This window comes from Salmo trutta, unplaced genomic scaffold (assembly GCF_901001165.1).
Source record: "Salmo trutta unplaced genomic scaffold, fSalTru1.1, whole genome shotgun sequence".
Lineage (NCBI taxonomy): Eukaryota > Metazoa > Chordata > Actinopteri > Salmoniformes > Salmonidae > Salmo > Salmo trutta.
Genome location: NW_021823412.1, coordinates 947,216 through 960,262, shown reverse-complemented (window position 1 = coordinate 960,262; position 13,047 = coordinate 947,216). Strand labels below are relative to the sequence as shown.

The following is a 13,047-nucleotide window of genomic DNA, read 5'->3' as shown; positions in this document are numbered from 1 at the left end:
CCTGGTGATAACCCCCTCTCTCCTCTACCTGTCTCCAGGTGATAACCCCTCTCTCTCCTCTACCTGTCTCCAAGTGATAACCCCTCTCTCTCTCTCCTCTACCTGTCTCCAGGTGATAACCCCTCTCTCTCTCTCCTCTACCTGTCTCCAGGTGATAACCTCTCTCTCTCCTCCTCTACCTGTCTCCAGGTGATAACCTCTCTCTCTCTCTCCTCTACCTGTCTCCAGGTGATAACCTCTCTCTCTCTCTCCTCTACCTGTCTCCAGGTGATAACCTCTCTCTCTCTCTCTTCTACCTGTCTCCAGGTGATAACCCTCTCTCTCTCCTCTACCTGTCTCCAGGTGATAACCCCCTCTCTCTCTCCTCTACCTGTCTCCAGGCGATAACCCCTCTCTCTCTCCTCTACCTGTCTCCTGGCGATAACCCCCCTCTCTCCTCTACCTGTCTCCAGGTGATAACCTCTCTCTCTCTCTCCTCTACCTGTCTCCAGGTGATAACCTCTCTCTCCTCTACCTGTCTCCAGGTGATAACCCCTCTTTCTCTCCTCTACCTGTCTCCAGGTGATAACCCCTCTTTCTCTCCTTACCTGTCTCCAGGTGATAACCTCTCTCTCTCTCTCCTCTACCTGTCTCCAGGTGATAACCTCTCTCTCTCTCCTCTACCTGTCTCCAGGTGATAACCCCTCACTCTCTCCTCTACCTGTCTCCAGGTGATAACCCCTCTCCTCTACCTGTCTCCAGGTGATAACCTCTCTCTCCTCTACCTGTCTCCAGGTGATAACCTCTCTCTCCTCTACCTGTCTCCAGGTGATAACCTCTCTCTCCTCTACCTGTCTCCAGGTGATAACCTCTCTCTCCTCTACCTGTCTCCAGGTGATAACCCCTCTCTCTCCTCTACCTGTCTCCAGGTGATAACCTCTCTCTCCTCTACCTGTCTCCAGGTGATAACCTCTCTCTCCTCTACCTGTCTCCAGGTGATAACCTCTCTCTCCTCTACCTGTCTCCAGGTGATTCCTCCTAAGGGCTGGCGTCCTCGGTGTAGCTATGATGATATTGATGACCTGGTGATCCATGCCCCTATACAGCAGATGGTTGCTGGCCAGTCAGGCCTGTTCACTCAGTTCAACATCCAGAAGAAACCACTCAGTGTCAAGGAGTTCAGACGCCTCGCCAACAGTGACAAGTCAGTAACTATACACACACACACACGACAAAGACAAGCGTAGTATAAACAAACACACACGACAAAGACAAGCACAGCATGAACACACACAAACACGAGTTCAGACGCCTCGCCAACAGTGACAAGTCAATAACAATACACACTACCTCTCCCTGAACTATGTGTTATATTAGTATAGTAGTTATAACATAGATCTACTACCTCTACCTGAACTATGTGTTATATTAGTATAGTTGTTATAACATAGATCTACTACCTCTCCAGATACTGTACTCCCTCTACCTGAACTATGTATTATATTAGTATAGTTGTTATAACATAGATCCTCTACCTCTCCAGATACTGTACTCCCTCTACCTGAACTATGTGTAATATTAGTATAGTTGTTATAACATAGATCTACTCCCTCTCCAGATACTGTACTCCCTCTACCTGAACTATGTGTTATATTAGTATAGTTGTTATAACATAGATTTACTACCTCTACCTGAACTATGTGTTATATTAGTATAGTTGTTATAACATAGATCTACTACCTCTCCAGATACTGTACTCCCTCTACCTGAACTATGTATTATATTAGTATAGATGTTATAACATAGATTTACTACCTCTACCTGAACTATGTATTATATTAGTATAGATGTTATAACATAGATCTTCTACCTCTCCAGATATTGTACTCCCCGCTACCTGAACTATGTATTATATTAGTATAGTTGTTATAACATAGATCCCCTACCTGTCCAGATACTGTACTCCCCGCTACCTGAACTATGTATTATATTAGTATAGTTGTTATAACATAGATCCTCTACCTCTCCAGATATTGTACTCCCCGCTACCTGAACTATGAGGACCTGGAGAGGAAGTACTGGAAGAACCTGACCTTCGTATCTCCCATATATGGAGCTGACGTCCCCGGGAGCCTCTATGACGAGGTAGATGTCTCAGGACTCATAGAATATCAGTGTCCCTCTCCTCTCTCTGTCACTCATCACTGATCATCAGGATCACTGTCATTTCACTCCCCGTATGTTCCTTTTTAATCATCCCAACATCTCCTCTGTCCTGGTGCAGGGTGGAGTGTATAGAGCAGTGGAATATCAGATACCTCAACTCTATCTAGATACTTTCCATCTTATTGTCTCTCTCCCTGCTGTCTCTCTCCTCCTCTCTCTCCTCCTCTCTCCCTGCTGTCTCCCTCCTTCCTCTCTCCTTCTCTCTCCTCCTCTCTCCTCCTCTCTCCCTTCTGTCTTTCATCTAACTCCCTCTCTCCTTCTCTCTCCCTTCTGTCTCTCTCCTCCTCTCTCCCTTCTGTCTTTCATCTAACTCCCTCTCTCCTTCTCTCTCCCTGCTGTCTCTCTCCTTCTCTCTCCCTTCTGTCTTTCATCTAACTCCCTCCCTCCTCCTCTCTCCCTTCTCTTTCATCTAACTCCCCCCCTCCCTCTCTCCCTTCTGTCTTTCATCTAACTCCCTCCCTCTCTCCCTTCTGTCTTTCATCTAACTCCCTCTCTCCTCCTCTCTCCCTTCTCTTTCATCTAACTCCCCCCCTCCCTCTCTCCCTTCTGTCTTTCATCTAACTCCCTCTCTCCTCCTCTCTCCCTGCTGTCTCTCTCCTCCTCTCTCCCTTCTGTCTTTCATCTAACTCCCTCTCTCCTTCTCTCTCCCTGCTGTCTCTCTCCTTCTCTCTCCCTTCTGTCTTTCATCTAACTCCCTCCCTCCTCCTCTCTCCCTTCTCTTTCATCTAACTCCCCCCCTCCCTCTCTCCCTTCTGTCTTTCATCTAACTCCCTCCCTCTCTCCCTTCTGTCTTTCATCTAACTCCCTCTCTCCTCCTCTCTCCCTTCTCTTTCATCTAACTCCCCCCCTCCCTCTCTCCCTTCTGTCTTTCATCTAACTCCCTCTCTCCTTCTCTCTCCCTTCTGTCTTTCATCTAACTCCCTCTCTCTCCTCCTTTCTCCCTTCTCTTTCATCTAACTCCCTCCCTCTCTCCCTTCTGTCTTTCATCTAACTCCCTCCCTCTCTCCCTTCTAACTCCCTCCCTCTCTCCTCCTCTCTCCCTTCTCTTTCATCTAACTCCCTCTCTCCCCTCCCTCTCTCCTCTCTCCTCTCTCTCCTCCCCCTCCTCCTCTCTCTCCTCCTCTCTCCTCCTCTCTCCCATCTCTTTCATCTAACTCCCTCTCTCCCCTCCCTCTCTCCTCTCTCTCCTCCCCCTCCTCCTCTCTCTCCTCCTCTTTCCTCCTCTCTCCCTTCTCTTTCATCTAACTCCCTCTCTCCCCTCCCTCTCTCCTCTCTCTCCTCCCCCTCCTCCTCTCTCTCCCCTCCCTCTCTCCTCTCTCCCCTCCCTCTCTCCTCTCTCTCCTCCCCCTCCTCCTCTCTCTCCTCCTCTCTCCTCCTCTCTCCCTTCTCTTTCATCTAACTCCCTCTCTCCCCTCCCTCTCTCCTCTCTCCTCCCCCTCTCCTCTCTCTCCTCCTCTCTACCTTCTGCAGGGTATAGAGGAGTGGAACATCGGCCACCTCAACTCCATCCTGGATGTGATTGAAGAGGACTGTGGTGTTTCTATCCAGGGAGTTAACACACCCTACCTGTACTTTGGCATGTGGAAGACCAGCTTCTCCTGGCACACTGAAGACATGGACCTTTATAGCATCAACTACCTGCACTTTGGAGAGCCCAAGTCCTGGTAGGGGGAATACTGTGTGTGTGTGTGGTTATTTACTAGCATGTTGTGTCTCAGGCAAACTGAGAGGCAGGGTTAGAGGGAGAGATGGGTAGGAAGGGAGAGAGGAATGATTTCTTTATTCCTCCCTGGTGAGTCTCCCTCTTTCCACCTCCCTCTCTTAGTCTCCCCATCTCTCCATTCCCCTGGAGGTATACTGCTGCTCATTAGAGCAGGAAGTCCTGTAACACATACATGGTTCTCACCGCTCCCCATTTTCACACATTTCCCTGAAGGGGGAAGCTCTTCTCTCAATCCCTCCTCACCCCTCACTTCTCCCACTCCTGGGGCAGTCCTCGCTCTCCCCTTACACACACACACACACACACACACACACACATACACACACACACACACACACACACACACACACACACCCTTACCCAGACTGACCGTTGAATATGGGGCAGATAGTTTGGGCTTCTGATGGGGGAGAAGAGGTGAAATGGAATGCCTATGAACCCTGAGGGAATTCTACAGAGTTCTCCTGGTTCCATGTCAGGAACTTTAGAATAGTTAGAATTCCAAGGCTCACCACTAGGGGCCAGTATTGTCAGTGTAGATGATGAAACATCTGAACAGTTTGTCTCCCTCTACATACCACCTACCATAAACTAGTTTAGTATTTACCTTATGTATTAACATTAGACACGTTGTCTCTGTCTACAGGTGTATTGACATTAGACACGTTGTCTACAGGTGTATTAACATTAGACACGTTGTCTACAGGTGTATTAACATTAGACACGTTGTCTACAGGTGTATTGACATTAGACACGTTGTCTACAGGTGTATTGACATTAGACACGTTGTCTACAGGTGTATTAACATTAGACACGTTGTCTACAGGTGTATTAACATTAGACACGTTGTCTCTGTCTACAGGTGTATTAACATTAGACACGTTGTCTACAGGTGTATTGACATTAGACACGTTGTCTACAGGTGTATTGACATTAGACACGTTGTCTACAGGTGTATTGACATTAGACACGTTGTCTACAGGTGTATTGACATTAGACACGTTGTCTACAGGTGTATTAACATTAGACACGTTGTCTACAGGTGTATTAACATTAGACACGTTGTCTCTGTCTACAGGTGTATTAACATTAGACACGTTGTCTACAGGTGTATTAACATTAGACACGTTGTCTACAGGTGTATTAACATTAGACACGTTGTCTCTGTCTACAGGTGTATTAACATTAGACACGCTGTCTACAGGTGTATTGACATTAGACACGTTGTCTACAGGTGTATTGACATTAGACACGTTGTCTACAGGTGTATTAACATTAGACACGCTGTCTACAGGTGTATTAACATTAGACACGCTGTCTACAGGTGTATTAACATTAGACACGCTGTCTACAGGTGTATTGACATTAGACACGTTGTCTACAGGTGTATTAACGTTAGACACGCTGTCTACAGGTGTATTGACATTAGACACGCTGTCTACAGGTGTATTGACATTAGACACGCTGTCTACAGATGTATTGACATTAGACACGCTGTCTACAGGTGTATTAACATTAGACACGCTGTCTACAGGTGTATTGACATTAGACACGCTGTCTACAGGTGTATTGACATTAGACACGCTGTCTACAGGTGTATTAACATTAGACACGCTGTCTACAGGTGTATTAACATTAGACACGTTGTCTCTGTCTACAGGTGTATTAACATTAGACACGTTGTCTACAGGTGTATTGACATTAGACACGTTGTCTACAGGTGTATTGACATTAGACACGCTGTCTCTGTCTACAGGTGTATTAACATTAGACACGTTGTCTACAGGTGTATTAACGTTAGACACGTTGTCTACAGGTGTATTAACATTAGACACGTTGTCTCTGTCTACAGGTGTATTAACATTAGACACGTTGTCTACAGGTGTATTGACATTAGACACGTTGTCTACAGGTGTATTGACATTAGACACGTTGTCTACAGGTGTATTGACATTAGACACGTTGTCTCTGTCTACAGGTATGCCATCCCCCCTGAGCATGGGAAGAGACTGGAGAGACTGGCTACAGGTAATATTTCTAGTCAAGTTCAACAAGATGAAATGCTCAGTAAAACTAGAACACTTAGGCAGCGTTTAGACAGGCAGCCTAATTTTGGTCTTTTGACAATAGTTGGGCTGCCTGTCTAATTGTGGTCTTAGGAGGATAGACCTAAATTCTTGTACCAACAGCAGTGTGTTTACTCTGTCAATCTATCTAAGTGTGTGTGTGTGTGTGTGTGTGTGTGTGTGTGTGTGTGTGTGTGTGTGTGTGTGTGTGTGTGTGTGTGTTCCAGGTTTCTTCCCCAACGGGTTTAAAGGATGTGAGGCGTTTCTCCGTCATAAGATGACCCTGATCTCCCCGTCCATCCTGAAGAAGTACAGCATCCCCTTCGACAAGGTAGGACAAACTGACTGTGTCTTAACTGGCACTTTTTAAAAACCGTTTCATCTTAACTGTCACTACGCATCTAACGTAGTGTTACAACACACACTTCTGCATTGTCACAAACCTGCCTTCTAGTCATCTTTACCAACATTACAACAGCTCTTCACTTTAGTTGATTGTGTATTGACTGGTTGTATATAGCCTTACTGCTGAGACACTGTCTTGACCTGGTCTTCATTAGGAGAGAGGTTGTGTATATGTGAGGCTGATACGTTAGCTAGATTAACACAAGTGATCCTGCCAAGAGCAGTGTGGAAGATTCTCTTCTCTGTCAAGGGATCTCAACGGGGACAAATTGATAAAGGACATTTTCCAGTGGTTTTCTTCTCAATAACTCCCTCCTCCTCCTCTCTCCAGATCACCCAGGAGGCAGGCGAGTTTATGATTACCTTCCCCTATGGTTACCACGCTGGCTTCAACCACGGCTTCAACTGTGCCGAGTCTACCAACTTCGCTAGTGTCCGATGGATCGACTACGGCAAGGTGGCCACTCAGGTAAGAGGAAGAAAACACGACGCTGTTTACTCTGAACTATTTTCTGTTGTGTATTTCCACGTGGAACCAGAACTATGGTCAGTACCTCTGGGGGGAGGCAGTACTTCTGGGTCTCAGGGCAGGTGATGTCACTTTCACAATGGAAGCTTCTAGCACACACCGCTAACAAGCTAGCGATTCTACTCCCCCTGCGCACACACAGCTAACAAGCTAGTGATTCTACTCCCCCTGCGCACACACGGCTAACAAGCTAGTGATTCTACTCCCCCTGCGCACACACGGCTAACAAGCTAGCGATTCTACTTCCCCTGCGCACACACAGCTAACAAGCTAGCGATTCTACTCCCCCTGCGCACACACAGCTAACAAGCTAGTGATTCTACTCCCCCTGCGCACACACGGCTAACAAGCTAGTGATTCTACTCCCCCTGCGCACACACAGCTAACAAGCTAGTGATTCTACTCCCCCTGCGCACACACAGCTAACAAGCTAGTGATTCTACTCCCCCTGCGCAAACTTAATAGTATGGTAGTCTGGATCCTAACCCCTGTCCCCTCCTCTCTAGTGTAGTAGGGACGTGGTGAAGATCCGTATGGATCCCTTTTGTGGAGAGGTTCCACACTAAATAGTATGCTAGTCTGGTTCCTAACCCTCCTCCCTACCTCTCTAGTCTCCTTTTGTGGAGAGGTTCCACACTAAATAGTATGCTAGTCTGGTTCCTAACCCTCCTTTCTAGTCTCCTTTTGTGGAGAGGTTCCACACTATATAGTATGCTAAGTCCCTTCTCCCCTCCACCCTAGTGTACATGCAGTAAAGACATGGTGAAGATCAGCATGGATCCCTTTGTGAAGTGGTTCCAACCGGACCGTTATGCTGTATGGAAGCTGGGGAAAGACTCCTGTCCTCTGGACCACACCCGAGCCACGCCCGCCACCACCCCAGAGCTGCAGAACTGGCTACAGCGCAGCCGGGTCAAGACTCCTGTCAACAGGTATGGGGAGGGATGGATGGAGGGAGGGGGGAGGGGGATGGGGGGAGGGAGGTGTGAGGGAGGGAGGGAGGTGTGTGGGGAGGAGGGAGGGAGGGAGGGAGGTGTGTGGGGAGGAGGGAGGGAGGGAGGCGTGTGGGGAGGAGGGAGGGTGGGAGGCGTGTGGGGAGGAGGGAGGGAGGGAGGGAGGAGGAGGAGGAGGAGGGAGGGAGGTATGTGGGGAGGAGGGAGGGAGGTGGAGGAGGAGGGAGGAGGAGGGAGGGAGGTGTGTGGGGAGGAGGAGGGAGGAGTTTGGAAGTGTGTGTGAACATACATTGTGTATGTGTGTATATTTATTTATTTATTTATTTATATTTAAATTGTTCTGAATAAGTGGCATGTCAAAGAGATGCTAAATTTGGCCCCTTACAGCAGCCTCCCACACCCACGGACCAGATCCAAGCGCCTGAGGACCAGCGAGGAGCCTGTAGCCCTGGAAGGGTGCTCTGTCCTGGGTAGGAGGAGAGGCCTCGGAGGCACTCTGGGTCCCAAGGTCCGGAGAGGCTGCAGGGCTGGGGAGGATGAGGAGGATGAGGAGGAAGGAGAGGATCAGACTGAGAATACACTCCGGCTCCCTGGTAAGAGATTAGTTGAGTGATTCTGAACGATGTATCGATTGATTGATTGATTGATTGATTGTAAGAGATCCAATTAAATTACTAGAGGGGCTATGTCATAAACCCTCGACGTTCCAGAATGGGGTGAAAATGTCAGCCATATTGGTCAGGGAGAAATCCAAACCAGTCTAATTGGAATGAATAGCAGTAGAGGTATAATTCTGATACTTAAAATAAAACGTAAGGTGTGTGATATATCAGAAATTGTGCAATAGAATTATTGTCAACCTAAAATATTGTCCAAAAAAATGAATGCATCCATTGGTCTAAAACAGTCTGGCTAGCTAACAGATATACACTGCAGACAAAATTCTTCAACTTTGTTTTTTTACACCATGTCTTATAAACAGCACTGGCAAAGCATGGTTGACCAACTCCCTGACCAAAATGGCTGCCCTTTATCCCATCATAAGCAGGTTCATGTCCATTCTAGTATTGTAATTCCTAATTCTATGGGTTAGAGATCCAAATGGACCCAAGGCTTTTTCTTCTGTAATATCTTCTGGATTCGTGCCCATGTAGACTAATATTTTATCATTCAAATGTTGTTTTTTTGACCATCTCAAAGGAATTTTTATTTTTTTTATCTGAGAGTGGATTTTCTGTTGTGTCTCTGTTCCACAGGTCCTTGCCGGCAGATGTGTGTGGTGAAAGTCAACAGAATGGAAGTGGAGAGTGACCGGTTGGCCTTCCCCTGTCCTCCTGAACCTCTGCGTCCCTCGTCTTTCCCCTCCCCCTCCCCCTCTCCCTCTCCCTCTTCCGACTTCTCTTCTCGCCCCTCTCCCTCTCTGACCCCTGTCTCAGTGGACACCACAGAACAAGGGACAGGGGTAGGGACTCACCCCTCACCCCATCTGCATCCCACTAACACCCCACAGAACCCCTCAGGGTCAGAGTTCGCAGAGGTCATTAAAGGACCCCATCAGAGGTCCGAGGCTGCCCCTACACCTGCCCGATCAGAAAGAAGAGAAATCCCCGGAGGACCGTTTAAGTCAGTATGTATAGAATCTACTCCACTGGGATTGGTCCCTGAGGACTGCTCTATGGATGTCCACCCCTCTCCAGATCCCTTACGGACCAGGTTACCTTCCCCCAGAACGGTGCACCCGACTGGGACTCAGGGGTGTACGGACTCAGCCTGTGGCCCTGGAGCTTTTCAATCAAGCTCTTCTTACGTAGAGAAGTCGTCTCTAAACCTAACCTCAACCCTAGCCCCCAGCACTGAGTATCAAATGGACACATGTCAAGGTACTGCGGTTAATACTAACACTACTACTACTACTACGACGCACAGCAGTCACAACTCTGAAAGCAGAACACCAGCACTTTATAATGACATTTCCACTAATACTGACTCTGGGTCCAGAGGATGTGTTATTTCCAGCCCTAGTTCTGGTCCAGCTAACTTGTTCAGGTGTAGTGAACAAACCTGCACTCCTATTGAAAACTGTTCCTCTCTCCCTATGCATACTACACACAACTGTGTCCCCATACAAAACCCTTCGCTTCCAAAGTGTAGTTTACAAGACTGTTCCCCTCCTCTCCTCCAGAGGAACAACGGGGTCGACATGCCCTTCCTCACTCCAGAACTGTCTGGAGAGATGAGGTTCTGCCCGCCCCTACCGCCTGTTCTCACCCAGGAGATGCCCTCCCTCACCCTCGCCGTCAGCGGAGGTCACACCGAGGTCAAAGGTGCGAGGTCGACGTCGTCCTCCTCGACTGGCCCACATGGTGGTGCTCTAACCTTACCGGATTTACCGGACAGCCACCCGGTCCTCGCCCCCGTGCTCCAACGCGAGACGCCCACCACCCTCTCGTCAGAAACAGAAACGTTAACGGACGAGGTGTGCGAGGTAGAGTTGGCGTCAAAGAAGTCAGAGGAAGAGGATTTTCGACCGTTAGCGCTTTACAGCGACTGGTGCTTGGGTTCTACTGAAGACCACCATAGACCAGAGCTGGATTTACAGTTAGCGGCTTTCGTGGCTAATGCAACTAGCAACGCTCGGCCCAAAATGGCCCACTCTCGGCACTCTGGTCCTACTGAAGACCACCATAGGCCAGAGCTGGAGTTACAGTTAGCAGCTTACGCGGCTAGTGCAACTAGCGACGCTCAACCCAAAATGGACGCCTCTCTGCACAAAATGCCCGCCGCCGCTTCCCATCTAGAAGCACTACCAATCCAAACATTGTCTGAGGCAGTACTGACCACCGAGAACCACTGTAGTCGAACCTCCACGGAGATCCAAGCTAGCAATAATAACCACATGCTCTGTGACGTTACGCTACTGCCAACGCAGCAAATCCACAAACACAGGTCCTCGACGGAAACTGCAGCAGTATCCATGGACTCCAACTCAGAAGGATCCTCTCAAAGAGACAATGTATTTAGAGACTCCAGTACTAAGGGTTTATGTCTAGCTAGCACCAGTTTGACTTCTAAAGATAAGTTGGCCCACTCTTCTGAGCTGAGTGAATTAAATGACCATTCAGCAACACTACCACACCAAAATAACAACGACCAAACTCCACACTCAAACATGGATGCCGTTTCTAGTTCCCGAAATGTGGAATCCATTTGTAGTTCCCAAAACGTGGAATCCATTTGTATTTCTCGAAACATGGACTCTGTTTGTAGTTCCCAAAGCCTCTACCTGGAGCCCAAACCTTTCTCAGACGGCATCTGGAAGAACCTCAACTCCCAGAGTCCTGCGGTGCTCATCGAGAGCCTCCACCACCCGGAGCTCCCCGCTGACTATACCCATGATGCACTGCCATACACCATGTGGACCGAGCCGCAGTGCAAAGAGGTCACAGACCTCGATCACGAAACTGAGACGGACGACCAGGACCCAGAGGGACATGGGGACGGGCCTCTCACCTGGGCCCAGCTGGAGTCCACCTCTCTGGGGTCGGCCGGTGTCGGGGAGCCCCTGGGCCTCTGTGGAGACTTTGAGCTCCAGAGAGGGGAGGTGGAGGCAGCGGAAGCCCTGGCTCTGTGCAGGGAACTGGGGGTGGAGAGGGAGGCCGAGGGGGCTCTAGAACCTGACCCTCCTGAATCGCCCTTGGAGGAGAGACTGGGGGAAGGAGAGGAGGAGGGGGTGTCAGATATGGAAGAGGGAGATTCGGAGGATGAGGGGCAGAGCAGCACGAGGGAGGAGAGTAGTAGTGAGTCATCGGAAGGAGAGGCAGAAGAAGAAGAGGAGGAGGAGGAAGACTATGATAATGATTTGAGCGACTTTGAGTGTGGCGACTTGGGGCTGGAACCTGGAGAGGTTTGCACTGTGCGTATGGCTGCTGACACACACACACACACACACACACACACACACACACACACACACACACACATATATACGATAACACACACACACACACACATATATACGATAACACACACACACACACACACACACACACATATACGATAACACACACACACACACACATATACGATAACACACACACACATACGACAACACACACTTTGGAAAATACCTATTTCAATCCTTTTGATTGTCTTTTCAAAACCATGTTTAAAAAAATATATATATTTAAACAAAGACTGGTTTTTATTATGCGTTTCAGAAATGTTCACGTATACCAGTGACATTCCTGCATTTAGCTGCATGGTGACCTTAGTTTTGTCCCAAATGGCAGCCTGTTCCCTTTATAGGGCATTACTTTGAACAGGGGCTTGGTCAAAATTATCCCTATTGGGGCCCCCGGTCGAAATTATCCCTATTGGGGGCCCCGGTCGAAATTATCCCTATTGGGGGCCCCGGTCAAAATTATCCCTATTGGGGGCCCCGGTCAAAGGAGCCCTATGGGCCAATTTACTCCCCTATGGGCCCCGGTCAATTTGGTGTACTATGGAATAGGGTGTAATTTGGGGGGGACACCTTTAAACTTTGAACCCTCAGTCTGACCCCTGTTCTCTTCTAGTATCCAGCTGCACCACACACACACACACACCAATGACATTTGACCCCCTGTCTGTCCCAGTACCCTGCTGCTCCGCTGGTGAAGAGAACCAGTAAGAGCTGGCGTCGCCCTCTGAGGAAGCCCACCGCCCGGGCCGTGCCCTCCACTGTCAAACAACAGGCTGTCAGCGACGACGGTAGGCACACACACATACACCAACGTACACACACACACACACAGGGAAAGTTTGCGATGACGGTAGGTTTACGGATGAGTTCAGCCTTAGAATGATAGACACATTGTTACCTGCATAGACGTAACTTCAAACTAAGGTTTTATTTAGTTATGAAGTTGAAAGACTCACAGCCTTTAAGAACAACTGACTTTTATATGTCCATTCATTAACTGTACATTGACAATGTTTTTTTTAATATATGTTTTTATTGGACATATATACAGTTCTTGAAATAGATTTATTATATAGAGCATCATACATAAATCAAGGTTACAATATTAAGCCATCTCCCGGAACAAACCAAACCCAACATTCCCTGTTAGTCCACTGACAATGTTTATATTTAACCAGGCGAGTCAGTTAAATAGAAATTATTAT

General features: G+C 48.2%; 1 protein-coding gene across 9 annotated transcripts in view; it reads left to right on the top strand.

Annotated features, from left to right (window-relative positions):
• Positions 1–13,047, top strand: part of LOC115190780 (lysine-specific demethylase 4C-like) — a 47,664-nt gene that overhangs the window by 8,528 nt on the left and 26,089 nt on the right. For 5 of the 9 annotated variants that reach the window (XM_029748841.1, XM_029748840.1, XM_029748836.1 and 2 more), the window contains exons 3-12: positions 1,008–1,183; positions 2,010–2,124; positions 3,676–3,869; positions 5,907–5,956; positions 6,222–6,325; positions 6,731–6,868; positions 7,670–7,860; positions 8,269–8,474; positions 9,138–11,794; positions 12,516–12,630. In XM_029748841.1, coding sequence (XP_029604701.1) covers positions 1,008–1,183; positions 2,010–2,124; positions 3,676–3,869; positions 5,907–5,956; positions 6,222–6,325; positions 6,731–6,868; positions 7,670–7,860; positions 8,269–8,474; positions 9,138–11,794; positions 12,516–12,630 — 3,946 coding nt within the window. Of the gene's footprint in view, positions 1–1,007; positions 1,184–1,225; positions 1,309–2,009; positions 2,125–3,675; positions 3,870–5,906; positions 5,957–6,221; positions 6,326–6,730; positions 6,869–7,669; positions 7,861–8,268; positions 8,475–9,137; positions 11,795–12,515; positions 12,631–13,047 lie in introns of those variants that run through there. The other 4 variants (XM_029748844.1, XM_029748837.1, XM_029748838.1 and 1 more) reach the window with 3 other exon arrangements.